The sequence below is a fragment of the Salminus brasiliensis genome, chromosome 7, assembly GCF_030463535.1.
Source record: "Salminus brasiliensis chromosome 7, fSalBra1.hap2, whole genome shotgun sequence".
NCBI lineage: Eukaryota > Metazoa > Chordata > Actinopteri > Characiformes > Bryconidae > Salminus > Salminus brasiliensis.
The window spans coordinates 27,450,656-27,478,400 of NC_132884.1; the positions used below are offsets into that span (position 1 = coordinate 27,450,656).

Here is a 27,745-nt window from a genome sequence, read left to right on the forward strand (position 1 = left end):
TCCAAGCACAGAGTAATTGCACAGATCATGACGGGCACTCCACTGCTTAATAAATGTACATTATAGCATGATGCAGAATAAAACAGGGGGAAAAGCCACATCTTAGCCGTTCACCTAGAAATGTAATTACGGTCACATCAAATTAGCCCTGCCATATAATTAATATCAAACTCCAGACAAGAGTCGTTATGTCCCACAATAGCGTTGCTGACTGCTTGGTCATTAACACTCTAAGCGGATCATTAAGTACATCTTACAGTATTTATCTAGCAATTCCCCAGGTCTAGTTTTCATTTAGATCAAACACAGCTTCCGTTTACAGTAGTCAAAACCACAGTTTAGCCATGAGAAAAGAAACAGCGAGAGAATATAAATGGCTTTTAATGGCTCCATTAGCATAGATGACAAAATATCAAGAGTTACCATTTGAAGAAGGGGAAAAAAAAAACAAAAAAAAAAAAACAGATGAATCTTGAGCATCTAGCTAATACTTGTTGCTGAAATATAAACAGGAACGTTGATGCACTCATTGCGCGCTGAGCCTTGTCCGAGAACAACAGTGAAATGTCTACAGTGCCAGATGAACCTAATCTAAGAGCTATTGAAAGCACACAGCTTCAGCGTATGAAAAGACAGCAAAGAAATAACTCATAAGAGCAGCATTCCCTTTTCTCACCCTTCTACCATTCACTTTTAGATTTCCCTAATGCCCTTAAGGCCACACCTATTTAGGAGCCAACTACCACACCTGCAAATCCAATTAATACAGAATCAGAAAAGAGAAAATTTAAAAACAGCAAACATCAAAGTAAGATGCATGTGCCTTACAGATCACCTGGTTTGGTTTGAAAAAAAAATGAATGTAAATAATTGTGGATCCATTTTCTTTTCATTTGATCCCTGATGCAAGATGTATTTCAAGCATAACAATTTCATACTATCTGTAAAATGAACATGTGATGAGAGTAAGAAGTGTCATCTGCTCATCGGAGAAGGTGTTGCAGCTTCCGGCCCATCCTGCCAAGTTTAGTTCTTTTCCTGCTGGCAAAGGAAAAAACTTAATATAAATATAAACATATTGAGACTTAGCATTTTGTCATATTACAATTTACATGAACATCGCCCATAAAGATCAACCTGCACATGCAACTCATAAGTACAGCTTAGATCCCAGTAATCTGACTGATCTAAATTAATGCAGTGGCAGTAAACTACCTTTTAGATTATCTGTATTTGGCATTTCTTTCAGTCTGAATGCTGGATCTGAACCAGTAAAAAAAAAATAAATAAATAAATAAAAAATAAACACCACACAAATGAAGTTCAGAAATGAAATGGGCCAAGAAAGCAAAGCAATTTCAAAGTTACCAGATCTGAATCTAGATCTAGATACAGATCTGGAGTCCTACAACTGTGCAATAAAACAGCATGTAGGTATGAAAGGTAATCCACTGAAAGGTCATTGATAAGGAGAAGCTGAGTTTTAGCAGCTGATAGTAGAGTGAAATAACATAGGCAGTACTGGACAACATTAACACAGGCTTTGCCACTATATTAGAGCAGCAATGGAACACTCCAGAACAGCATCCTCAAAAGGCACTTAATAATTTATAGGCGCCATGAAGGATGTGTGTTACGATCAGATTAGAGTACACTAGAGGTTTCTGGGTTTCTCACCAATTTTAAAAACTCTAAAAGATAAGACTGACTGCCCGCCAAGGATCATGCATTTACAGCAGTCTGCCAGTAATTGGATCTTGCGCCTTATGGTCTGAGGATCACTTCAGGATTAGAGATAATTAGCTGAAAATAAAAGCTAGAGCAGATGTGTCAAAATGCTTGTCAGGTGGTTTAAACTAAACTGAACTGGCAGCAGTATTAAAAAGGTCAAGTGAGCAAGGGGTCCAGTCATAATCAAAATCTGAACACTACTCAAAATGTAAACATAAAAGTTACATGACTTAAATCTTCTACTTTTTAAAAAAAAAAAAAAGTCTTCTTCACTTTCTATGAACGTATGTATTGCTCAGGAAACCTTGATAAACGGAAGCAAAAAATTCACACTGAAGCAAAAAAAAAAAAAAAAAAAAAAAGTGATCAGAAAAGTGGTTAAGTCCAAAAACCCTCGGGTACAACTTGGAAAGCTTTGCAATTTACTTCGACAATAGTAATTTTACATCCATTTGTGAACTAATGCACTAATCCAGATTTTGTGTTCAGTCTGTTATGTTTGTAAAGCATTTCTACTGATGTCCTACTAATTTTTGTACTACAAGAGCTTCGAGACTTGGTCTATTGACTTCTTGATGAGTAGCAATCCAAAGTCCCTGCCAAGCCTCTTCAAATGGCATCCTGCCTGAGAACGCACAATTTGAGGCTAACTGCAGGCGCAGTTCGATAAAAGCCTCGAACATTAGCATATTCAGCAATAAAAAACATAAAAAAAAAAAAAAAAAACCTTCACAGCACTTAACCCCACAGACAGACAATTAACCTCTTGCTTTCCGAAAGTCAGTGAGCTTCAATTTATACTTCTCCACAAGATGCAAGCCAAGAGCTAATGGAACTGTCCCCTTAGACCTGATGTCATATCAAATAACACAATTCAAATCAAAGCAGTGCCTTTACGACCTCCGTTTCCATTCTTCACAGATGAGCATCACATTAGGTCTAAATGATCAGGTGCACATGTACTGAGGGAGAGACTAGAAAGAGAACACTCACACACACACACACACTCACACACACACTCACACACACACTCACACACACACTCACACACACACTCACACACACACTCACACACACACTCACACACACACTCACACTCACAAGTTTTTGGGCAGTGGTGGCTCAGTGCTTAGAACACCGAGCTACTGATGCCTTTGTTGGGCCCTGTAGGGATGGGTTAAAGGCAGAAGCCCAATTCATCAGTGTCCAACACAAATGATGAATATGGTAGTCTTGTCTTGTGGTTCACCTAGAAACCTTAAGCTGTGAACAAGTAAAGTTGGGATTTGCATGGTATTGTGGGAATTGTAGTGGTTTTGAAGTGTTGTATGCACCAAACTGTTTTCTAAACTGTAGTAGAACTGAATTCTTGTGCAGTCAGAGACTTACAGCTCAGTTTTGTAGCATTTGTGATCTGTATTGACCAACAGCACGCTTGCTGTGACTCTGTGTAGTCAGTGCAAGCAGTGGTGAGAAAAGCCTGGTGGAGAATATGCACAGAAACTGCTGCCTGTCTGCTACAATATTCTGTATTACTGCTTCATTTCGCACCAAAACATTTCTGGGGGATAACTGTCAGCTTGCAACCAGGGCCAATTCATCTTTTTGACTGCTGCATTTTGGTTTGCAAAGCACCTGGAGATTGGGACGAAAATCAGCTCCTGATATAGAACAGACTAGCTGCATTATATAAAAAAACAGCTGCCAAAAGGGTTAAAGATGCACTTAAAGATGGCTTTCCGTTTAAAAAATCTGAGCGTTGACATATGGTTTAGTTACTGCAGCATAATTTCAGGCAATTAGATTTGCTGAAATGAGCAAGACCCATTATGGGTTTGAAAGTGCCGGAGGGCAGGAATATAGGCACCAGCCAAAGAAAGTCACATGGTGGCTGTTAATGTCTTTAGCATGGAGATAACCTTGGTACCAGACACAGATACAGCACCGGCCATTTGCACGATGATTAATCATTACCCAGGGAACAGACCTGTTTGAGAGTGGTGTTTGTGTGCAAGTGCAGTCAATAGGCTTATGTGAATGTTTATGGGCCTGCGAGTGTGTGTTTGTGTGTGCAAACACACTTACAGCAGCACCAAGAGCTTGGTTCAGGTCTGCGATAATGTCCTCTTCATCCTCCAGTCCCACAGAGAGACGAATGAGTGTATCACTGATGCCCAGCTCCTTCCTCTCCTTTTCTGGCACCGACGCATGAGTCATAATGGCTCTGATAAATGAATGGCAGAGGTGCATCGTATCACTGGACATATAGCCCACAGCGGATCATCTATCTCTCTGTAAGCAAGTTACTGGAGACTTATGACAAATCAGAATAGCTATAAAGACATCTGAAGAGTGCGAGGACACAAATGATAACCTGGACAAAATGAATGGTATATTATACACAGGCTATTCTGGCCACGGGTATGAAGTATAAATATTTAATAATGCCATTGAAGAATTACATCTACTCTAAATGCAAGCTGTTCAGAGTTCAGAAAAACGACCCAAGCTGCTGATGGAAAGGGTAAGCAAAAGTGCTTGATTGTCCACTTCAGTCACAAAATGCTAGTGCCCCCCTGTGGAATTTAAAGATCCTACACCTTGAAAGCATGCACTGAAATGCTCATTGTAACCATAGTTTAGTACAAAAGTGAACACACATTGGTTCTGGATGTAAAATCCTTATATTAGTTAATGATCTTGACAATTGCAGACGATGTCTGAAATTGTGTACATCAGTACATGTGTACAACAATCTTGACATTTGTCAATCATTTCTAAGGAACAGAACTGTTATGATGTATTTTGCATGTGACCTCAGTGACAGGCAAGCAAAACAAGCATGCTTATAAATGCTGTCACAAAAATCTTTCATGGCCCTACCCCCCTAAAAAATGTCAAATTATGTAAAAAAAAAAAAAAAAAAAAAAAAAAAAAAAAAAGTGAAGCTATGCATATTACCAATGTTATCTATGAATTACCGGAGCTCCGCACCTGTTTGGGTGCCACAATGTTCAGGTTACTATGGATATACTATGGATTCTAAAAAAGCTAATTTACTTTTTAGCAAAGTACTACAACAAACAGTGTTGTTGCATTAAAATGTTAGTGTAATGCTCTTAGCATCACAGTAAATCAGTGTTTTATGAGTCTAGCCCATAAATATTCAAAATAAAGCTGAAATGCATGCTTAAATAACACTTTAAGAAGTCGCTGCAAGTGGCTGTGTATTGCCAGGGGTTGACATATAGCACTTACGGATGTTCTGCCAGACTCTCATAACCGCCCAGACTTTCAGCAAGTGCAAATAACTGAAACACAAAACACAGATTTAGTGAAAAAAAAAAAAAATCAAACACTTGGCACCAATATGAAAAAAATAAACCTTCAGAAAAAGAAGATTATGATTAAGCTGGAGTGTTATTCAGGAAAACAGCTGGGGGAAACCTGGGGGGGTACTCATTATCCACACTTGTTTAATTGGCCCTCTGGATAATTCCATCTGTTTTTCAAAATTCTTTTCCAAGTCACCTTGAGGTTGCTGAGGAACGCTGTGGCATTCTCCAGTTTGCCTTTAATGTAGAAAGTAATCATCCCCGGGCAGCCTGTGCACTGCTTCTTCATTAGCTCATGCTGGGGGTGAGAAGGCAGACCTGGCAGAGAGAAACACAAGATAATGTACTCTATTGCACAATTTATCTCACACTCATTTTTTCTGAAGAACTCCCGTCTCTGAAATGAACAATGAATCAAATGCACAAAATATGAATATGTTGCCCCCTAGTGGTCACTGGCTTTAGTATGAATTTGAACACCTTTATATTACATACACTTAATGAGAAATGCACATAAATATACTCATTTATGCAACTATTGAATCAGCCAATCATGTGGCAGCAGTAGAAACACTCAAACAAGTCATCATGGCACTCAAACTCACTGAGATCATTCCCCCCCACTTTCTAATGGTTGCTCTAAACATGTATCTGCATGATGGTACACTTTTTACTGTTTCCACATGATTGGCTGCTTACATGATTGCATGAATGAGTAGTGAGTGCTCAGTGCTCAAATGCTCAGTGAGTGTATGCTTAATGCCAATTTGACAGGTGACCTGTTGATGTGTTTCTGCTAGAATGTGCCGTTTCTTTCTGTGCTTGATGATCTGTTAGGTCACCTTGCCTAAACTCACATCCGCAGAGAAACGGTCTGTACAATTTTATGACAATGGTAATTAAAATCTGTGACCTCTCGGTCATTTAGAGAGGAGAGCCCAGAGAAATGGCCAGTCAGTTAATAGTGTCAAAAATTCGAACAGAACAGTCAAGAAATTTGGAGAATGGAAGTCAGCCAGTCAGTTAATCAAATGATTAACGGTAATCGAAGGAAATGAAAGGACTGAGAAATTATGAAGCATGCCCTACAATAGAGGTTATGCACAGGCATCATGTTCCCGCTGGACTCAGACAAGTCTAGTTGTGGAATGAGTTGCAAAACATTTCACAACATGGTTGCATTTCTTAGGGAAAACGGCCAAACCAGGAACAAAACAAGTGATTATCTGCCCAAGGTAAAGGCAGTTGCACTCGCAGGCGATCCATCCAAATTACCAAAGAATCAATGGTCCATAGACTGCAATGTGTAGCCAGAAACATCCAGCTAACTGAGGCTCAAATCACACCCATTTAGAGGATAAAGCCTCACACAGTTGAGTGAATGGTCCCAGTCGAGTGGTTTCTGACTGTTTTGGCACATTTATTAGACTGCTCCATCCAGCCTTCGCATGATTTCCCTTTCATCAAACTTAGCATGTTACCAAATCCTCAGCTACAGTGGACTCTATTTTTTTCCACCTGTTTTCAGAGCGTGAACCCACACATTACGGTGTCTTGGTTTCAGTTGTTTCTGCGAAATGCAATCCAATAGTTTCACTTCTCCTTAGCTTTCGGCAGTCTGTAAAATGATTGCTCATAATTCCTGCTAAATCGGTTTGTACAGTCAATTACACAACAGCTCTCTCGTTTTTGACTTTGTGTTTAAGCAGCAGTCACACTGAATGCTAAAGCTGCCACTCTGTCAGTCGTTTTGCCACTCCGTGGGCATGGCTGCAGTGATTCCCACCACTTGTGACATCAAGTGCATACCCTCTATACAAAGATGTGACTGTGGAGCATGAAGATTTACTTTAGCAGTTTAACGGCTCAGTGTTGATCCACGAGCTGTGTAAATCACCAGCCCTCATGGTTCTGCACACATGAACCGCAGCTTACCTGCCAAACTGTATGCATACTAGTGTGGAATACAGTTGCTGAAGTCTTTTACACCTTGTTCAAGCGCTACAAATACAAAGACATTTCCATTTCAATGCAAGACAAACATAAACGCATGTGAAACATCAAAAAACATAAAAGGGATTTGAGTCATTATGCACCCTGCGCTTCACTGAATATATGACTGCAGAACCCCTGTGTGGGATCTTGACCTGCCTGTCGTCACAAGTAGAAAACTTCAGTTTGACCATATCTGACTTAAAATCTACTGTAAAATGTGTAAAAACTAATGAGCCTCTTGGGGGCAACAGATTACAGAATTAGCACCACCAACCTGACACACATTGAGAGTGTGTCACTCAGCCTAGTACAGAACGAATAATAAAAAAGGCAAGTGGTCCATCTCTATATATGAAAATGGCAACGGATCGAGCATGGACACACGTCTGAAGTGACTGCATTCCACTGTCAAACTAGAGGGATAGGTTTGACAGTGTTATGGGTTTTTTTTTTGCTGATGCGAAAAATGAGCCAATTCATGACTCGTGACACCTTTTGTGATCTGTTACACCTTCATATGTTTTCCAATCAATCACCTATAGAATTTATTATTATTATTTTTATTAAAGTTATAGTCACCTGGGAAAATTACTTTGTCCACCCTGGGGTCTGCCTCTAGAAACTGGGCCACAGCCATTGCGTTCTTGAAGTGCTGCTTCATCCTCAGATGCAGCGTCTTCAGTCCTCGATTGCACATGTAGCAGTCAAATGGTGAAGGCACAGCTCCCAAAGCTGCAGTAGTGCAAGAAAGAAAGAAAAGAGCAAAGAATGCAGTCTGTTCAATACCACAGAGGCCAGGAACTCACGGTCAGCATTGCACACAGTCTGTCTGTTGTTCCTGCAATTGTACATGCATTTAATTCACTGCAAAACTATAAGTTAAATATACATGAATCAGTGACTTCAAAGCCCTCATCTGGTTATTCAGAGTAATTTCAGGTCAATGAGCTGAGGTTTACTACATAGGTCCATATTTAAGTTTTAGGCCATAAAGATAGTGAAACCCACAAGAACAATAGAAATGTATCCAGCAGTCTGCACTCCTGTGTGCTTAGAACATTAAAATTTTATCACTGCATAAAATGCTGTTATCTGCCGATAAGCAGGGTAAGGGTTGGGTCATTAAAGAGTTAATGGCCCTCAGTCAATGTACAGTCAAAATAATCAAGTATCATGACTGTGGTTCAACAGCCAGGAAGAGTGATTGATAGCAGTTTAAATCAATCATTTAATTCAGCAGTACCAACATATCAGTAAAAACAAAATAATGTTAACACTTCTGTGCACACAGCTATCTAAAATATATATATTTTTTACAGTCAACCTGATAATAAGACATGTTTTTGTTCCATCTGTTTTAAATTGGACTTCACAATGAAGACAAAATGTAAAGAAAACATGACTGGCTTCACTGGCTTACCGCAACAAAAGGCTGAACTAGCTCATGGGCACCAGATTCATGACTGCGAGTTATTTGGTTATTACATGAAAATCCTTAAGATATTTGCCTAGTCTTCAAAAGCATCTTGCCCAATTTGACAAGACCTCTCACTGAATCAAACCTCTAGCTAAACAATCAGTTTAGAAATATATGTCGACTACACTTCATTTCCTGTCCAAGAAGTAGGAACTTTGCCTTACTGACTAACCGCAGTTACTCTGACAAAGTGCCAATTAAATCACAATATGGAGAGGCAGCCGAAGTATGCAGCAACTATTGTCATTGTGAATCAGCTCATATAACACCACATTCTTCCTCCAAATCCAAATCTCCAAAGCTCTACTAGCAAAACAAAAAAGAGGCCAAGATACACACCTGCCTTTGAGTGAATGAAAGAAATACCTAAGGTGTCTCAGAAATGAAAGGTCATGCAAAATTTCTTTTAGAAAATATCAGAAATGTCTTTCCCTGTATGGATCTCCCTTATAACCCTGCCAGATTCCAGACTTATGTCCTTGTTTTATGCCACAGTTTGCAGAGGAGAGAATGTTGAACCCTTCTTATTCCACTACTGTGACTTTTTTTTTATAGAAAAGACTCCTGTTTTTTTGTGAATTGTTGTAAATTGCTGTAATCAAATCAATAAAAAAAAACAATTGTCCAGTGACTCAAACCATTATATTTAATTTTTTTTTGTTAAAAACTTTTACCTGAAAAGAGGAATTTCATCACTTTCACTTGAAAAGTAGGCTATTGATTACTGTGCCATCATGCGTTTAAAACCAGCCACGGCTAAGAAACAGTATTTCATCTGAAGTGGTGTCACGTTTGGCATCTTCGGAAAAGCAGAAAAGCAAGAGTCTCCTTTACTTAGTGATTTAAGATCTCTTAAAAAAAAAGGGAGTCAGATTGCAGGAAATATGTTTTCATGTGAGATCTGGGGAGAAGACTGTATGAACTGTAATTTGCAAGGGATCAGATCAGATTCACGTATCTGGACGCCACAAACTTATCAACAAACAAATCAATCTGGATACAATCTAGATATGCCAAAAAGTTGGATTGGGGCTGGCAGTCTGAACATGGACTTAGTCTAGGCAGTTTTAAACGCATGACAAAACATTATTAGGTGGACTACTTTGTCTACTACTGCGCTCACACCCATTAGCTTATCATTTCTCTGTTTGGTGCCATTTAATTTCTGCCCTAAATGTACAACAAAAACAAAAGCAAGTTCATTGTGGACATCAGGAAAAACAGAGATCACATTCCCATCAGCATGACTGGCTTGCCTGTGAAAATTGTTAGCAGTTTCAGATTCCTGGGTGTGCAGGTTTCAGACTCTGTCACTTGGTCACTGAAAAACAGAAACAGTCTCAAAAATGCAGCACCTGCTCTGAGACTGAAAGAGATGAACAAACCAACTGCATCACCTTCACCACTTCACCACAGAGAGAGTGCTTAGATCCGCAACCTAGCTGCACAGAATCTCAGAGCCCTAAAAATCAGTTTTCCCTCAATACCAGAAATTCCACGCATCCTGATGCTAGACATAAGTTCAGACGGTTATCCTGAATGTAAGCCTTCCAGAACACCCAGAGGCCTCAAATCACTTTTTTTTTTTTTTTAAAGAAAGAAAGAAAAAAGAAAAAGAAAAAACACATTATTTTTCAAAACAATATTTTGTTCTGAAAAAACATGAAAAATACTCTTTTCAAAAGACCTAAAGAATGGAAAAATAGTTAAAGAAAATTATATATATATGTTTTCTGAATCTGTTGCTTTTTAGTTTTTTTCCTTTTCAAAAAATGTCAAAGGTTATTGGATAAAAACTATTTGGATTTTAGTTTTTTTTTTATGAAAGACTGCATTTTTTGGCATAAGCAAAGAGTTTCAAAAGCAATTTGAATCCACATATTTTAAAAAGTTAGTTACATTTCTATAAAAAATAATAAATAAAATAAATAAATAAAAGCAATTTAAATGTAATCTGTGCCAATGGAATCTTTTGGAAAAGCATCTGAAGCAAGTGAATTTGAAGGCAGATGTGTTTGGGGGTATCTATCAGTGTGAATTTCCAAAGACTTTACATTATTTTACATCAGATTGCAGCACTGAAGCTCAGCACTGTTTGCCTTTCACACAAACCTACAGCTACAGTTCATCTGCTGTTCTTGGGGAGAAATATTTGGGATGATTGTATCCCAATATATCCCAATGTATCATGCTAAAATAGTCTAATACACAAACACAGAGTCAATGTGAATTTGCACTATATGTTGCCTCACCATTCTGTAAAAACTTGAGTCGTTCATAGAGGTCCTCGCGGTTAACAGAAATCAGCCCCATAACAACATCACTGTGTCCTGAAAATACAGAAAAGGCATTAGCTCATTAAATGACCACAAACAAAATGGAAACACTAAACTGCATTTTATAGTGGATCAAATATTTACCGTTCATGTACTTTGTTGCAGAGTACATGCAGATGTCCGCTCCAAGAGCCAAGGGACGCTGTACAAGGCAAATATCAACAAAGTCATTTTAAAGAAGCATTCTGAGCAAAGCAGGTGATTTATTGATAATGATTTGTGATGATCGCAACTGACTCATGAGCATTTTAGGAACACCACTAACTTCTGAAATGATCCATGCAATGCATACATACAGACAATGGAGAAAATGAGCACGGCACAGATGACAGGAGGACTGGTTTGGGTATTTCTAGAACTGCTGATCTCCTGGTATGTTTAGCACAACCGTCTCTACAGTTTAAACTGAATGGTTAAATTTAAAAAGACACCCTAACAACATTCAGTGAATGTCCATTCTGTGAATGACAACGCAGAATGTCCAGACTGGTTCTAGCTGACAGAATGGCTATGTTAACTCTGATAACCACACTGGGAGGAGATTCCTGAGAACAAGCCATCTTAGCAAAGTAACTAGCTGCATGAAAGCGCTCCTGAAACAAATGCAGGATTTGTGTACTGCAATCATGTCAACTTAGATTCCAATATTTTGTGGAATCCATATCATTAAACTCTGAGTCTGTTTTGAGAGACCCTAGCCAGTATTAGAACAGTGTTCCTAATAAAGTGCTCAGTGAGTGTAGGAAACAGTGGCTAAATTTCCCCAGACAGTAATCCATACTGGAAACCAAACAATGGATGATGCACTGAAGGCTCACACAGTGAATCACATCAAAGCTACAGATATAAAAAGTACATCTGCATTTTATGTGATTATGATGTGAGCAAACACAGGTCATACCTGGAAGTAAGCAGACATGAAGGTGTTGTCCACAACAACAATAATGTCTTTGCTGTATTCGTGGGCAATGTCTGAACAGGCTTGTATGTCGACAACCTTCATTGTTGGGTTTGAGGGAGTCTCGATCCACAACATCTACATGAAAGAGAACATCTATATGAAACATCTTTTTCTTGAGCTGATGCAACAGTGGGTTTCTATTGCCATTTTAAAATGTCAGAATAGGAAACAAGTGCCCTCAGCCACTTTGTGTTCAGCTCTGATTCATTCAAACTTATTTTATCATGGGTAGAGAAGCACTCTACACAGACAATACATCGGAATCACAGTGACAACGCAGTATTTCCACTCTTATGCAATCTAAAGAAGCTGCTCCTTCAGACCAAAAGAGGCACACCTTCGTATTAGACTTAAGCGTTGCCTTTAGAACTTCAGTCTTTGTGCAATCAGCGAAGGAGATATCGTAGCCAATTTCTGCAGCTATTCTTTGGAAATAGCGATTGGTTCCTGGTGAGGAAAATAAGAAACACATGAAACTGGTTATCACTTCTGACACTTCCTTTGGTGCTCAAGTAAAGGATTAAAAAGCATTTGAGACTTGTAGGAGCATGTAGGAGTGGCCCACCTCCATAAACATCGTTCATGCACACAATTCCATCTCCAGATTTCAGCATGTGCGTAACAGTCACAGTAGCAGCTAGCCCAGAGGCAAGAGCAACACCTATTATAAACAAACCATAGCATCGTCATCAGTTACAGGAACCTGCCTAGTCACCCATTTGCTTACATCTATGCAACTTATAGGGAGCCGCACAACTAGCAAACAGACGGAGTGTTAAAAGCAGGTTACTGTGCCTTTAGCTGGGGTACTACAGAGCTTATCTGTTCAAGGTTAGTAAGCATGTGATAGTCAAGTTACACCTGTACCAGTTTTCTTTTCTGTTGAACACGCAGTAATTTCAGTAACAGTACGGTATTCAGTAAGCTGATGATTTACACATTAAATAATTACAAGGACTTGAGTTAATAGGTGACTTACAATGCTTTGCGCCATCCAAAGCAGCAACCGCCCTTTCAAGACAGCGGCGTGTGGGATTTCCACTCCGACTGTACTCAAAACCCTAGTAATTAAAACAAGCAATGTTGAATGCAAACCAACAAAACATGAAAACTACAATAATAATGAATGGGGGGGGGGGGTGTTTAAGTATGTGTCTTTAAAAAAAGGATCTTGGCTGAGCAATATTAATGTCATTATTGTGATATATTGTGATAAAATACTCAGAAAGTACTTGAGCAAAGAGTAGTGTCGAGTATTATCGTCTCAATACTGACTTTTGTGTTTAGCAGTATCTAAGCTATGGTATCTTTGGATCCTTGTCTATACAAACTAGTTAAGGGTATTTTCTGAGTAAACAGTGAAGCACTTTTGTAAGTCGTTCTGGATAAGAGTGTCTGCTAAAGGCCTTAAATGTAATGCAAATGTAATTAACGATACATTTATGACTTTTCTGAGTATACTATGGATATCAGAGCACTTTTAGAACACTACCCAAATACATGTTTTAGGACAGAGAGAGCCTAATTAGACATGGTTAACTGGAGTTAGAGCAGTGAAGAGATTATTTTTGGTTCAACATCAGCAAAGACTGGCAAAACTTGCGACCCTTTGTGCTTCCCATGGTGCTGAAAACATAGATCCTTTCAAAAGTATTTTATCTAAATTAGCAATTCCAGTATTGTGCCAACGCTATTAGGTATCAAAATGCATTTTTATAACTTTATATTTATATATTTATATATATATATATATATATATATATATATATATATATATATATATATATATATTTTTTTTTTTTTTTATTTTTTTTTTTTTTTTTTTTTTTTTTTTTCACAATCAGAGATCAAGTTTACTTACAATCCAAAATCACACAGTCTTAATACAGTTATATTTAGATCAGTCTGCAACTGGTAACTGGTAACTATTTGGCACCAGTTCAACTGAAACTGACCCATTGCAACGGCAAACATCTGATGTTTCACAAGTGGGCTTACGACATACCCACTTGGCTACTGGAGCATAGGACCTTTATATAGCTGTTGGGCTTCACCAACAACCCAGGTCTTTTATCCTTAGCTCCCACTTGAACTTGCCAACCTCTCTGTATCTACTCCTAGAAATTATTAGGAGCACGTGTACTAAGGGGTGCAATGGGGTGTTCTGTTTGTTACTGACTGTTAATATCTGGTTTTATTTATCACAAAAGTGAAAAACAAAAATGGACTGTTGCTGTCCTGCATAATTCAGATGTCAGCCAGTGTTGAACTGAGCTCAGAGCGACCACAAAGGTCTTTTACTAGCTGCCCAAAGTAGAATGGCTTCTTTTGTTCTCAACAACAAATACATCTCACCTGCTTTCAACTCTCCCTGATGGCTAAAACATAAACAGCAGTGCTGGAAATAAGGAAGGAAAACTGACACACAGGTTATTATTGTCTATTACTGAGGCTATTACTTATTGTCTATTACAGTAACCGTGGGTTAAATAGAATAAACCACAGCTTGTTATGTGTTTAACAGGTTCATCAATTAAGGACATGATTAAATATGGCTGATATTTAATATATACATCTCAAATTATTATTAAATGTTATTTTTACATCACTTTCATTTTGGTAAACGCCTGGTACTCCAGTAAGACCTAATAAGGCACCTAGCTACTTTTAATCTGACCCTGTTGAGTGGTCACGGATGTCCCATTAGAGGGTATTAATGGGCATTATTAGCCATGTGGCCACAAACCTCTTTGTTTGACTTCATACAGAAGAGCTGTTAGCTTAGCCGGTTCGAGTTAATCACATCATCATGGCTAATGAACCCTTAGCAAACAGCACATCCGCCAGAGAGACTGCAGTCACGGTCACAGTAAAGCCGGATGCCAGATGAACAACATGGACACTTCCAACCGATTCACCGCGTTGTTCACCGCGTTATTTCAAAATAGACAATCGAGCAGCCCTGAGGGTCGTAAGATGACCCCCTATCCCCCTCTCCAGGAGGCACGGACCGCCTCTGGCTACTCACCGCATGCTTTCCCGGGCCGTACTGTTTGAAGGTGGTGGAGAGTGAAATGGGAGGCACCACAGCCATGGAGTTCCACTGCTCCGGCTCCTGGCCTACGTGAATCGCGTCCGTGGCGAAAGAGCTGAACCCGGCGGCCCACTCACTGCTGTTAGAAGCCATGCTTTACTCCAGACCGGCCTGATGGGAGACACGCGTCCTAAAATGAGATGAAATGAGATGAGATGAGATGAACAAGACGCGCGGTGGGGGAGAAATTAAACGATGAGCCTCCCGGTGAACTCAGTTAACATTTAACCCGAGTGCGTGGAAACATGTCTTTTAACCGGACAGAGGCAGAGGCAGAGGCAGAGGCAGACACCCTCGACAGCGTGACAGCCATTGGCGAGCGCGTGGGGGCGCGGTATTACCACGTGATCCACGTTTGCGGAGACCTGGCGTCCCGATGATGCAACACCCTCAACAAACCCCCTTAAATCAGGTCCCAGGGCTTCGATTTTAGGAATTTATGTTAATAAAAAATGTGTGTTTTGTGTTTTGTTTTATATAATTATATATTTAGATATTTTACATTTATATAATATGTATAATTATCTTTGTCTTATTTAATTATATATGTTATATAATATATAATATGCATGTAAGCTATATAACTATTATTAATTCTCATATGTTTGATTACAATATGACATCTCTTATTTCTGTAAGTACAGCAGCTATATACAGTACTGTATATAAAAAATGTAGGCACCTGTGAAAGGCTGGCTTAAAAAGCTCTGCAGTAAGTGTTCATTGTCTTAGTAAAACACTAATAATATAAGAAATACAAATAACATTAATACAGAAAAGGATTTTTTGCCTCATAATGTGTTTTATTAATGCATTCCAGCTCTCCTCGTGGTAGTCTAGTATTATTTATAGTTATCATCAAATATCTGGTTTGGTAAACCGGTGCTTTATGAGGTTAAATCAAGTGAGCGCTAATGAAACTTAACAAATCCATACCCTGCCTGGAGACGTCCACAAGAAAGCTGGATAGACCTCTGTGTATCATACTGGCTCACATCAACTACTGTCTTCAAAATTAGAAATTCTTGTATTTTTTTTACTGTATTTATGTTTACGTGTGCATGTTTTAATGAGATCAGGTCTGGTGTTTCTGCAAGCAAAAACACTCCCAGATAAATGGGTTTAAATAATGGGCTTAGGTGCTCAAAACTTCTGCACACAACTGAACATTCCCAAACCTGCAGTGCCTCATTCAGCAAGTCATAGCTTGCTGTTGTGCAATGTTTGTGATAACACTGTACTCTGAATGCCCTGGAGGCAGAATTACTAAACAATAAGAAAAAAGACTACTGAGAAAAGAGGAAAATCAAAAACAGCAAATATCTGATTTAGACGTTTAGGTGAGAAAAAAATGCTGTTTACTGCATGTAAGTAAATATTATCTTGCTGAAGTTTAGGGAATGCAGTTTTAGTGAGATTGAAAATCTTTATTCATTATAAGGTTTCTATCAGTCACTGTCAATGACTGTCCCTCCTGGTGTCAGCTTTATCTCCATTAAATGTATCTTCAATGGCTATTTTGTGAAGGCCATGCTTTTTACTGACAGCTGACAAAATGTGCATCTTTCACATTTCTCTGTATATATATTTGTATATTTGTATTCTGTACTTTTTTTTGCTTATATTTATATATTTTCATTTTTATATTCTATTCTTAACTTAAATGTAACTTATTCTATTTTTATTTTCTTCATTTTTATTTTATTTTTCTTTTGCACTTTTGCACTTTACTTCATTAAGTTAAGGTTTAGTTAAGTTTAAATGTAGATTTTTATTGTATAGCTTGATGTGAGCAGACTGTCAAAAAAGCATTTCACTGCAAGTTATACTGTGTATGACTATGTATGTGACAAATAAAATTTGATTTGATTTGATTTGATCTTTCGCTGTGCAGCAAGGGTTCCTTTACAATCTTAAAAACAATAAAAATGTACTATTTACAGGTGAAACAGTTAACCACACCAATAAAAAAGTTTAAAAATAGTGTAAAGGCTAAGAGTCACTTAACTGAGCTTTAATATTTAAATACATTAAGAAACACATGATTACAAATCACTTAACAGTGTCCAGACACATGTCTGTCTACACTCCCTATTAGACCGCAGTTTACACACACTATGGGCTAGCTGCTTGATCAGGGATGTACAGGGATGTAGCCTAGACTTGGACTACACAGCATTTTGGATGGGGATTTATCGTTGAACGTTGGCCTAATCTATGTCTGGGAAATTGGCCCTATATGCAAATGTGAGACATCCCTTCTGATTAGCAGATCAAGCTAATCTAAGGGAAACCCATTGCTGACACAGGTGCTACAACACAGAGAAATAACGACTCAAGTAAAAAAAAGTACAATTTGAGCAGATGTTTAAAAGTAAAGCAGACTTCTTATTAAGTAACTAAGAGGAAAACCAGGGGCGTAACGAACGTGGCTATTAAACTAGTTAACAGGCTCCGTAAACGGCTGATGTTTAAAACCCTGAAAGTCTTTCTCTCTGTAATGAGAGGCTGAATGACCCTGCCATTATCCTCAACCATTCACTGGAGTCCTGCTCTGTCTAGGCAGACAGGCGATATGCATTTTCACACGGCTGCCCCACACACCCTGCGTTCATTCAGGTCATAGGCCCGCAAGACGCAGTACCACCAGAAACAGTGCAGACAGTGCAGCACAGCATGAACTGTCTCACCAGCAGACTGAACAAGCCCTGACTACAGGCACTGTGCTTCCATGTGGCTCTCTCTTTTTTTTTAGTTAGACTGCTGAAGCGAAGCTGACGTTCAACCTTACATGAGGTAAACCGCCCGCCCTCCTGTCTGACTTAATGATGGTAGAAGATCGACATTGCTTGGGTGTCCCATTTCATACTTAGGATATTTACAGACATTTCAGCCTGCAAACTTCATTTTTAGGGAGGTTGCACCAAGCAGCCCCCCGCCCACAAAAAAGCCTAACCTCCAGCACAACCATCACCCCCAACCCACCCAATCACACACACACACACACACACACAAACATATTATATACATATATAATGTGTATCCTTATTTTTTTGGTTTGCTTTTGTTGATTTAGTAAAAAACATTGTGCAGCTATTTGCAGACAGCATGTCATTAAACTATGCACCAGTGAAGCTGATTAACCGTGCTGAGCAAGAGAACAATCCTAACAGAAATCCTAAAAACATTCAAACTTGCACAGATTTGCTGAGTGCAGGACACTGAACTGAATGTAAGAGAGAGGTCGACTGTAAATCCTGACCACACCACCACAAACCACTATTTTCTGTAGACAGTAAAAAGCATTTTAAGGGTCCACGTCCAGTTTGCTAGATTGTTGCATGTGGTGTCTAAAATCCAAAAGCAGCTGAGATTAAGAAGCGTACAATCATTTTACAGACATTGAGTGACAGGCAGTCGCGTCAAAACAATACATCCAACCAGATGCACTCTGGCACTGTGTGGACAGTTCACCTGTGTGTGCAAACAAACTGCTATCATGAAGTCTCTTTTATATGAAAATAAAGCCTGTAAACTGGCTTTATGAGGTGCGTATAAACAAAACAAGATAGCAATGAAGGGAACATTTATTTGCATGTGTTATACTGCTATAGCAGGTCCTGAGAACACATAAGTCCACATAATAATAATAATAATAATAATAATAATAATAAAAAGTAAGAAGTCATATATATTTACATGACTGCAAAATGTAAAATATTGTATGTGTGTGCACATCCTTTGATATGACACTCTGAAGTGAGCTAGGGTACATTTTGTTTGCACTGATACTGCTTGAGAAGTTTATACAACTTAATTGGATATAAGCAGGTATGTCTCAAGGCATAGATCTGAAGAAGGGTGCAGAAAAAATGCTGCAGCTTTACAGGTCCCGAAGAGAACAGTGGTCACCATCATTCGTGAATGGATGAAGTTTGGAACCACCAAGAGTCTTCTTAGACCTGGCTGCCTGGCCAAACTGAGTGATCAGACATGATGAGCTTTAGCCAGGGAGGAGAGCAAGAACCCAAGGTCACTCTGACAGAGCTCCAGCATATGTTTGTGGAGATGGGACACCCTTCAAAAGATCCAACATTCAGTCAGCACTCTTCAAATAAAGCCTTTATGGTTGAGTGACAAGACGGGAGCAACTCCTTAGTCAGCCCACTTGGAGTTTGCCAAAAGACACCTAGAGCACTCTCAAACCTTGAGAAACAAGATTCTCCGGTCCACTAAAACCCACATTGGACTGCCCTGGCCTGAATACCTAGCGTGACCTCTGGAGGAGATCATGCATTGCATATCACTGGACTTATGCCATCCCTGGTGAAGCATGGCGGTTGCAGCATCATGGTGAGGCGGGAAAGTTTTTCAGCAGTGGGACCGGAGCAACTTTTTCTAATGAAAAAGATGATGCAGGGAAGTACACCGAGATCCTTGAATCTTGAAAGCTGGGGCAAAGGTTTACCTTCCAAAATAACAACGACCCAAAGCACACAGCCAAGAGAACAAAGGAGTGGCTTCAGAGAAAGACTGGGAATGTTCTTGAGTTGCCCAGCCAGAGCCCCGACCTGACCTGAATCCAGGAGCTGAAAATGGCTGTGTAGCGACACTCCCTATCCAACCTGACGGAGCTTACAAAGATATGCCAAGAGAAATGAGCAAAAACATCCAGAAAGAAATGTGCATCAACCTAGTATGAGGCTTAGGCTGTGTACAGATATGTAACCCCTTAAATTATTTATTTTTGTATTTAATAAAAAAACTTTATAAATGTTGGTGCTTGTATGTAAAAGTTTGAGGCAAAAAACGAACCCAATTTACTGTAGAATAATCTGTAACATAATAAAACATGGAGAGGTTTGCAGATGTCCTGGCTTAACTGTATTGTTGCTGTACTTGTTGGTTGCAATTTGAATCTGATCACATTTTATTCTTGAATATTTGTTTTGTTTTGTTTTGTTTTTTTTGCTTTTAGCTCCTGACACGTTATCTATAGGCCCGACTGAACTTCCTGCATGCAAATGTCTGAGCCTGCAAAATGAGCCTTTCCTGTTGGGCCTGTGTGAGGAGTTGCAGAAGGACTACGCCCATATGCGCATGGTTCTGTTTATCAGTTTACAAATGCAGGAAGAAAGGCTCATGCAGCAGCTTTACAACCAATATCCAAATTATGTGAGCTGCTCTGCATGCGAAGGCTCATAGACCTGTGAAAAAGGAGGAACACACTACATGGGAGCTACTGGACAGGAAGAGTTTCGCAAGTACCACAGTTTTTAATGCTTGTTCTTCTACAGATGCAATACTTAATACCCCGGGCTGGTTTTCTACATCGTTTTTTTTTTTTTATTCAGTTTGCTCTTTAACCTACTTTAAACATAGTTCTTGTTGCATGATTGTGTTGAAGACTCAGCATGTTAAAACAGATCACATGTAATCTTCCCAGGCAGGTTTTTTTTTTATTCTTTTGACAACATAATTGCAAGATGTATGCAGTGTACCACATGAGCTAATCCTGTACTGGAGATGAGGAAAATATGGCTTGAGACGGTGCTGCTGAACCTTTTAGGTATTTGTGCATGTCAAGGTAGGCTAATCCATTTGATCCCTCTTTAGACATAAAGCTACACTATTTATTCTAAATTACAGTTCTGTTCATTCTGACTTCTGGTCACTTACTATTTTCACATAGCTGCCCCATGTGTTGTTGGAGTGCATGGGGAATCTGTCTCTATCCCCTGCTTTTATAATGGACCAGAGGATTTGACCTCTTTAAACTTTTCATTTGAATGGAGAAGAGGCTCTAAAGTGGTCTACAAGGCTGTGTGGACAGGTGGACATGGGGAGAGACTCAATATGGATGCCAATGGCAGGAGCACAGTGTCCTCATCGGCTCAAGCTGGAGATTTCACCTTGAAGTTGAGTGACATCAGTTTTGCAGATGCCCAGAATTACAGTCTATATCTGAAGCTTCTTGGCCATACAGCTAACGCTTCCATATGCACCGTCTGCCTCAACGTTGCAGGTAATCATTATTTGACATAGCCATTATTGTATTCTATACATATCTAGCCAAATACTCACAGATGGTAGGGTAGGTACACATTTTAAACTTCAAAGGAGCTCTGTGTGGGACCTGTTATTATGATATATTTATCTATGGTCTATATAAGTGGTGCTAATGTGTTTTCATAATTTTCTGTGTTAGGAAAGCAGTCACTGCTAATATTTCAAAGCACTAGATAACAGCATTGTATTATTTGAACATTCTTTCCCAGCTCACTTCACGCCACCCGTGTTGGTGAGGAAGGGTGGGGCAGAGGCAGAAGCTACTCAATGGGTTTGCCAGTCTCGCAGCGGTTTTCCTGAACCTGCAGTTCACTGGTACATAAACCACTCACAGCATCCCCCAGTGAAGGCAGTCACTACATATGCAAATACTCTGCCCCATTCTCAACTCTACAACATCACCAGCGTCCTCTATGCTGACATTCCACGAGACACTACAGTGTCCTGCGCCATAGAAAACCTCCTACTGAATGAAACTCTGACCACAGTCAGCTGTGAGTATTAATCATAAATCACTACAATGCAAGTAGATCTACTACATAGTAGATTACACTGGGGCAATCTATTGAAGAGGCTATACAGACAAGCAAGTATATAATAAATACATCAACTGGTCATTCATCTTGGCTTTGACTATCATACCTAAATCAGTGTGAGATGCCCATGAGATCTCATACTTTAATACTGAAGACTTCTAAAGTCTGTAAGAGAGACGATCGCAGGTCAAGAGAATGTTGAGTCTCACACAGGAGTCTCATTCTGTTGTTTATGGATAGATGGTGTGGAGTCCAGTCCTAGGCACAATTCTTCATTCATTTGGATCCTCAGCATCATGCTTTGTGTGCTAGTGACTGTGCTGGTGACAATAGCTCTGTGTTTTCAGAAGAAATGGGATCGAGAGACAAGAAATGAGCGTGAAGGTAATAAAGTCTTGGAAGTAGAATTGGATCTGGTAATGAGTGGTAATGATGAATCGCCATGGAAAATTCCTTTTGAGTTTAGGGTTAGCCTTAACCTGGTTGAAAGATACCAGCCTTTAGCAACTTCATTATAAATGGATCAGAACAGAAATCCTCAACAAAAACTTATAATTAAATCTCTGTCCATTAAATCAAAAAGTAAATTGGGACAATATGGTTGTATTCTGCATCAGGAGGGAGGGTGCCCTAATAATTGTTTGGTCTATCAAAGCCCAAGGGGTGGTAGATCTCTAGAAACAAACGTAAGGGTGGAAACGCTAAATACTGAACGAATTTAGCTGTTAATGGTTCTGTAAAATAAATAGGTTGTACATAATGGCTGTTTTGATTGGAAATTAATTCAATGAAGGGTCTCTAGCTTTTTCTCAGTCCTTTGTGTGTGTGCTTTTCAGATGATTCGGGTTGTGAGGAAACAGAAATGATCATGCTGGACATGGACATCCTGGATGGACTGCCTAAAAGAGACAGATATGACAGATGATAATCAGCTATGGTCACGTAGTGACCTGGTACATAATACTGTGAAGTTGGAGTAACAAAGTGTGGAATCAGCTTTACATAGCATACATTTATCTCGTTCCATTCTCAGACACTAACCACTAACCACACTACTGCATTGCGGGACTGTATTTATAACTGTATGTATAACTCTACACTGTTAAGATCATTGAGGTACTTTTGAAGGTTCTTCAGTCTGAAACTATGAAGGGACCTCTTACAGTGCTTTAAGGAACCTTCAAGGAACCCTTTTTCTTCTGAGAAAAGCTTTTCTTGAAGGTTCCTCAAAGCACTTTAAGAAGCTCCTCCACAGTTTCAAACTAAAGAACCTCCTCAAGGATCCTTATACTTTGAACAGTGTACAGAGATGGTATTTGATGTTGTCACTGTCAAAAAGCTTGTATTTCCAAAATGGCAACTTTACAGAAGAAGGAAAACAAAACTTGACACTAAAAAAGAGAATACTACTTTTTCATCTTGAGTGAAAATTATTATTGACTCCAAATGGGACATAATACATGTGTACATACATCATTTCAAGGCAGAATAAAAGATTTCCATCTTATTTTCCAGTTTCTTTGTTTATTCCATCACATTTGGTCTTGATGTACTGAGTGTCAAAATTCCAGTCAGATTTCTTTGGGAAAACATTGAGACCGATCATTGTTTTATTATCTCAAACTGGATCTACTAGTAATACTAGCCAATCAGAGCAGGTTTGATTTCCACAAAGCAGGATTTTATTACAGCTTTTATCACAGATATTACGTGCACAAGTCCTTCTTTATGAAAATGACTTCGGGATCTGAAAACAATAGCCCTGAAATAAATTTACAGACACTTCAAAGAAAATAATCATTGTACCTTCAGCGTCCTCAGCTTAATGTGCTGAAATTAACCAAGTGTGAAATCCAGACAGGCTCTGTGATAAAGATAAACTTGTGTCCTTTGCCATTAAGGACAATAGACTTTACTGATCAACAAAGTGTGATGTAACAAAGTCAGGTAGACAGAAAATCTGTCCTTAAAAGTGATTTCCATGCGGGCTCCAAAATTTCTTTTTGACTCCTACTCAGCCCTCGTGAACAGCGCTTATGCTGTATATGTCATTGCGCCTCTGCGTTGTGATTGGAATCTGTTGACGCACGTCAGCCAAGTACTGCAGATCTGAAAGGGACAGACAGAAATGATTAAATACAATTAAATAACAGCATACAAGTTGTGATTCATTTTGATGATATAGAGTGCCGTTAGAGTGCCCAACAGTCTGTGGAGGTACTAGTTTACCTTAGAATAGTAAAACTCACCGAGATCTGCATAAACAACAGCCTCTTCTGACCCAGCTTTTGTAATCACCTCACCCCTGTGTGAGTAGAGAACACATTCACTATGGTAACTTATTTCAACCTATGGTGACCTCTGTCAGTGTTTAAGCTGCTTAGACTAACACACATCCTGAACTGACCAAGGATTGACCACAGAGCTGTGACCCCAGGCCACATAGCTGGCAGTCTCATCTCTTGCTGGTGAAGCGGTGGCTACATAGACTTGGTTATCCACTGCCCTACCAGAATGAAACACACAGAATGAGACAGAATTTAAAAGAGATTTTTCTGTTTATGTAGTTTATGAATGTATTACATTCTCCATTATATGTTAGCCATGGTAGCATCGTAGTTCCAGTACAAAAATATATAAGCAAAACAAACATGGATGGCAAACGTGTAGCGGCTGATTAACTACATTTAGTATAAGGGGAAAATCCTTTTTTGGGTGAATCACCTCTTCACTTATAATAAATTAAGTGCTGACCGTGCCCTCTGAAGCAGCTCCCAGTGTGCTGGACCTGTGGTCATATTGAAGGCACCAGGATACACCAACAGCTGACAACCTACACAGAGCAGGAGATTAGAGAACTGTTATAACTGGAAATATAGACTCTGGATTAAATGGTTACAGGTCTTACATACAGCCACATCTCCACTCCAGTGCCTCATCACATACACAGACACCCAAATTTGTGGCCCATCGTAATTATGGACATTTCAACTTTCCAATTCATCTAATTTCACACGTAGGTCACATTCACTGCACATATGCTGTTAGAAAGGCTGTTGTGAAGTGTTCAAACTGATGCAGACAATCCACTGTCACCCCCCGTCCACCCTGGACTGTAGCCCTCATAAAACATACCCATCAAGTAAAGTCATATAAAACAATTCACCATCACCACACCCAACTGCAACTACACTGCAACAACTGTGTAAAAGTCCCTTGCAAAAAAAGACTTACCTTTCTTAGCATAAATCTGTGCAAGCTCTGCAAAGCGCATGTCATAGCAAATCCCCACTCCAACTTTACAGTATGCTGTGAAAGAAATGTGGGACAAGGTGAAATAACCTTACGTCTCCTCTACTAATTTGTAACCATGAAGAATCAGCTGCAGTGCACACTCACGGGTTTCAAACATAGATAAGCTGCTCCCTGGACTCAGTGTCTCCGACTCCTGGAAACGTATTTTTCCCGGAACATCAATGTCGAAGAGGTGGATCTGAAGGGAATAGTAGAAATGGCACTTTAAGGCATACCAAACCAAAAGCAGTAGTTTTAACCCTCAGATTTAAAGTATTTCAGTATGTACTCAAAGTACTCTCATGAATAAAGTTATACACAGTTACAAAAGCAATTATGCAATTTAGACATCGGTCATCACAAAAAAGTGTAAAAAGATATTTAGTAGCAACTGATATAAAGATGTTTTACTGCACAAGCTTTAGGAGGCTGTGGCAGCAAAAAAACATAATAAGCTACCATATTCAGACAAGCACCCAGATATACAAGCAAATGAGGTTTTAAAGCAATATATAAATTGATGAATTTAGATCTACTTGTAATTGCAGAATCAATAGTTTGTTAAAGAACAAATGCAAAAGAATTTTGTAACATGGTAACACACACTAACCTTCCTGTGTTTGACCAGCATTTTACCATCAGGGCCAAAAACTGAGCAGGTGTTAAAAAGCTTTCCCCCATCTTCCTCTGGAATGGATCCTGAAACACACAAACACACACACGTCCTCTAATTGATTAGCATTAAAAAAAGGTAATTTCTCATGTCATGGACTTGGAGGTCTTACCCCCTATTACGTAGATCCCACACTCCTTGGCTGCCTCCGACAACACCTGGGTTGATTCTCCTGGGATCTTCTCTGCATACTCTGCAAAGAAACCTGTCCCGTATGGGGAGTTGAAGCACTCCTACAGAGACATAAGCAACAGAGAGTGACATAAGCAGTGCAATACGGCTACACATCCATTACATATTCCAATTTTCTTCAGCAGATGAAAACAACTTCCATAAAAAGGATGAAACGATTGCTACTAGGTTTTGCTGATTTCAATAGGCATCATTACCACTTACCGAACATTTCTGCTGGAATTTACCTAATAATAATTCATTTTTGCATTACATTGCAAAGTAAACAAATGCATTTCAGAGTGGTTTAAAATGGGAAATTCTATAGAAATGTACAGGGAATTGTTCACACCGGAGTTGGGGGAAGTAAAGTAGGTTAATTAATGCCTCTTAAAGCCTATGTAGAATCATGCAGATTTAAAACCTGGTGAAATCCCCCCCCTTCAAAGACTGCTTATAGAAGACATAAAGGTTTATTATAAATTAAGCTTCATTACTAAACCATACTCACAGGTAAGACCACAACCTTTGCCCCCTGGCTTGCTGCCTCCTTCACTAAACTACAGGCGCGATGTAGGTTGTCTGTCTTTACCTTAGTGACAAGCAGCTGCACCAGAGCCAGTCTGAACTCTGTAAGACACATTGTTATTCAAAAGCTAGAAGATCCAAATATATGAACATTAAGTTGGGTGCAGGAGAGCATGGGAGAGGAAGAGGTAGGTAGATAGATAGATAGATAAAAAGATAGATAGATATACAGATAGAAAAAGAGAGAGATATGGTAGTTATGTAACATGCATATTTTGGATTAAAATGATTTGTTTGTTTTAAAATTTGATAAGTAGCAGTGAATCCAGATTTCATCAGCAGTGATACAGCTGCACATTAATATACCAAATATATGAACATTAAGTTGGGTGCAGGAGAGCATGGGAGAGCAAGAGGTAGGTAGGTAGGTAGGTAGATAGATAGATAGATAGATAGATAGATAGACAGACAGACAGGCAGATAGATAGATAGATAGATAGATAGATAGACAGATAGATAGACAGACAGGCAGATAGATAGATAGATAGATAGATAGATAGATAGATAGATAGATAGATAGACAGACAGATAGACAGATAGATAGATAGATAGATAGATAGATAGATAGATAGATAGACAGACAGACAGACAGACAGGCAGATAGATAGATAGATAGATAGATAGATAGATAGATAGATAGACAAATAGATAGATAGATAGACAGGCAGATAGATAGATAGATAGATAGATAGATAGATAGATAGATAGATAGATAGATAGATAGATAGACAGACAGGCAGGCAGATAGATAGATAGATAGATAGATAGATAGATAGACAGATAGATAGATAGATAGATAGACAGGCAGATAGATAGATAGATAGATAGATAGATAGATAGACAGACAGACAGGCAGGCAGACAGGCAGATAGATAGATAGATAGATAGATAGATAGATAGATAGATAGATAGATAGAGAAAGAGAGAGATATGGTAGTTATCTAACATGCATATTGTGGATTAATTTTTTTTTATTATTATTGGATAAGTAGCAGTGAATCCAGATTTTATCAGCAGTGATACAGCTGCACATTTCACATTTCCATCAGCAAAACTATATAAAAATAATAAAGTATTCACTCACTCGACATTGCCTCTGATATAGCAGTGCCTCTCAGCTTTCGTCCTAATGACACTTCCCCCAAAGAGGGCTGTGAAGTCTTTCTGTGAGGACGGAAACGATTCAGCCCGACACGGCGGTGCTTCCATCCGTGGCCGCTCGCACAACAAATTCCAAAATAAAAGTCCCTCTGTGTTCTCTCCTTTTCAGGAGGAGACAGGCAAAGGCTTTCACTACAGGCAAAGGCTTTCAAATCTTAACCGGCATATTTCCTTCATTATTACTGCATTGTATGTGTTTTCTTTCACATGAGGCTCATTTATGATGTTTTTGAAGAGAACAGTTGTAATTCAGTTGTAAGTCATTCCACAGAAGTCTTTACAGTAAAAAAAAAAAACTTCTTACTTTCAATTGTTAATGTAATT

General features: G+C 39.0%; 3 protein-coding genes across 4 annotated transcripts; 1 reads left to right on the plus strand and 2 right to left on the minus strand.

Annotated features, from left to right (window-relative positions):
- Positions 1-365: 365 nt before the first annotated feature.
- LOC140560151 (cystathionine gamma-lyase-like) lies at positions 366-15,249 on the minus strand. 2 transcript variants are annotated; one of them, XM_072684382.1, is made up of 12 exons: positions 14,864-15,249; positions 12,815-12,896; positions 12,401-12,496; positions 12,173-12,282; positions 11,776-11,910; positions 10,959-11,016; positions 10,791-10,868; positions 7,641-7,793; positions 5,263-5,384; positions 4,990-5,042; positions 3,817-3,955; positions 366-1,038 (listed from the first exon to the last, which is right to left on the minus strand). In XM_072684382.1, the coding sequence occupies exons 1-12, from the start codon at positions 15,020-15,022 to the stop codon at positions 1,027-1,029; spliced, it is 1,197 nt and encodes a 398-aa protein (XP_072540483.1). In that variant the 5' UTR covers positions 15,023-15,249; the 3' UTR covers positions 366-1,026. The 2 variants fall into 2 exon arrangements, with proteins under 2 accessions (XP_072540483.1, XP_072540481.1); XM_072684380.1 differs by having other exon boundaries at positions 366-1,041.
- Positions 15,250-20,027: 4,778 nt separating this feature from the next.
- LOC140560152 (ICOS ligand-like) lies at positions 20,028-22,730 on the plus strand. The gene is made up of 6 exons (XM_072684383.1): positions 20,028-20,193; positions 20,376-20,516; positions 20,622-20,954; positions 21,208-21,492; positions 21,775-21,918; positions 22,371-22,730. The coding sequence occupies exons 2-6, from the start codon at positions 20,456-20,458 to the stop codon at positions 22,457-22,459; spliced, it is 912 nt and encodes a 303-aa protein (XP_072540484.1). The 5' UTR covers positions 20,028-20,193; positions 20,376-20,455; the 3' UTR covers positions 22,460-22,730.
- Positions 22,731-23,038: 308 nt separating this feature from the next.
- On the minus strand, positions 23,039-27,427 carry nit2 (nitrilase family, member 2). Its single transcript, XM_072684384.1, has 10 exons — positions 27,345-27,427; positions 26,184-26,302; positions 25,614-25,734; positions 25,439-25,527; positions 24,934-25,027; positions 24,769-24,843; positions 24,289-24,367; positions 23,942-24,040; positions 23,784-23,839; positions 23,039-23,643 (listed from the first exon to the last, which is right to left on the minus strand). Exons 1-10 carry the CDS (start codon positions 27,349-27,351, stop codon positions 23,549-23,551), a joined length of 834 nt encoding a protein of 277 aa, XP_072540485.1. The 5' UTR covers positions 27,352-27,427; the 3' UTR covers positions 23,039-23,548.
- Positions 27,428-27,745: the final 318 nt, after the last annotated feature.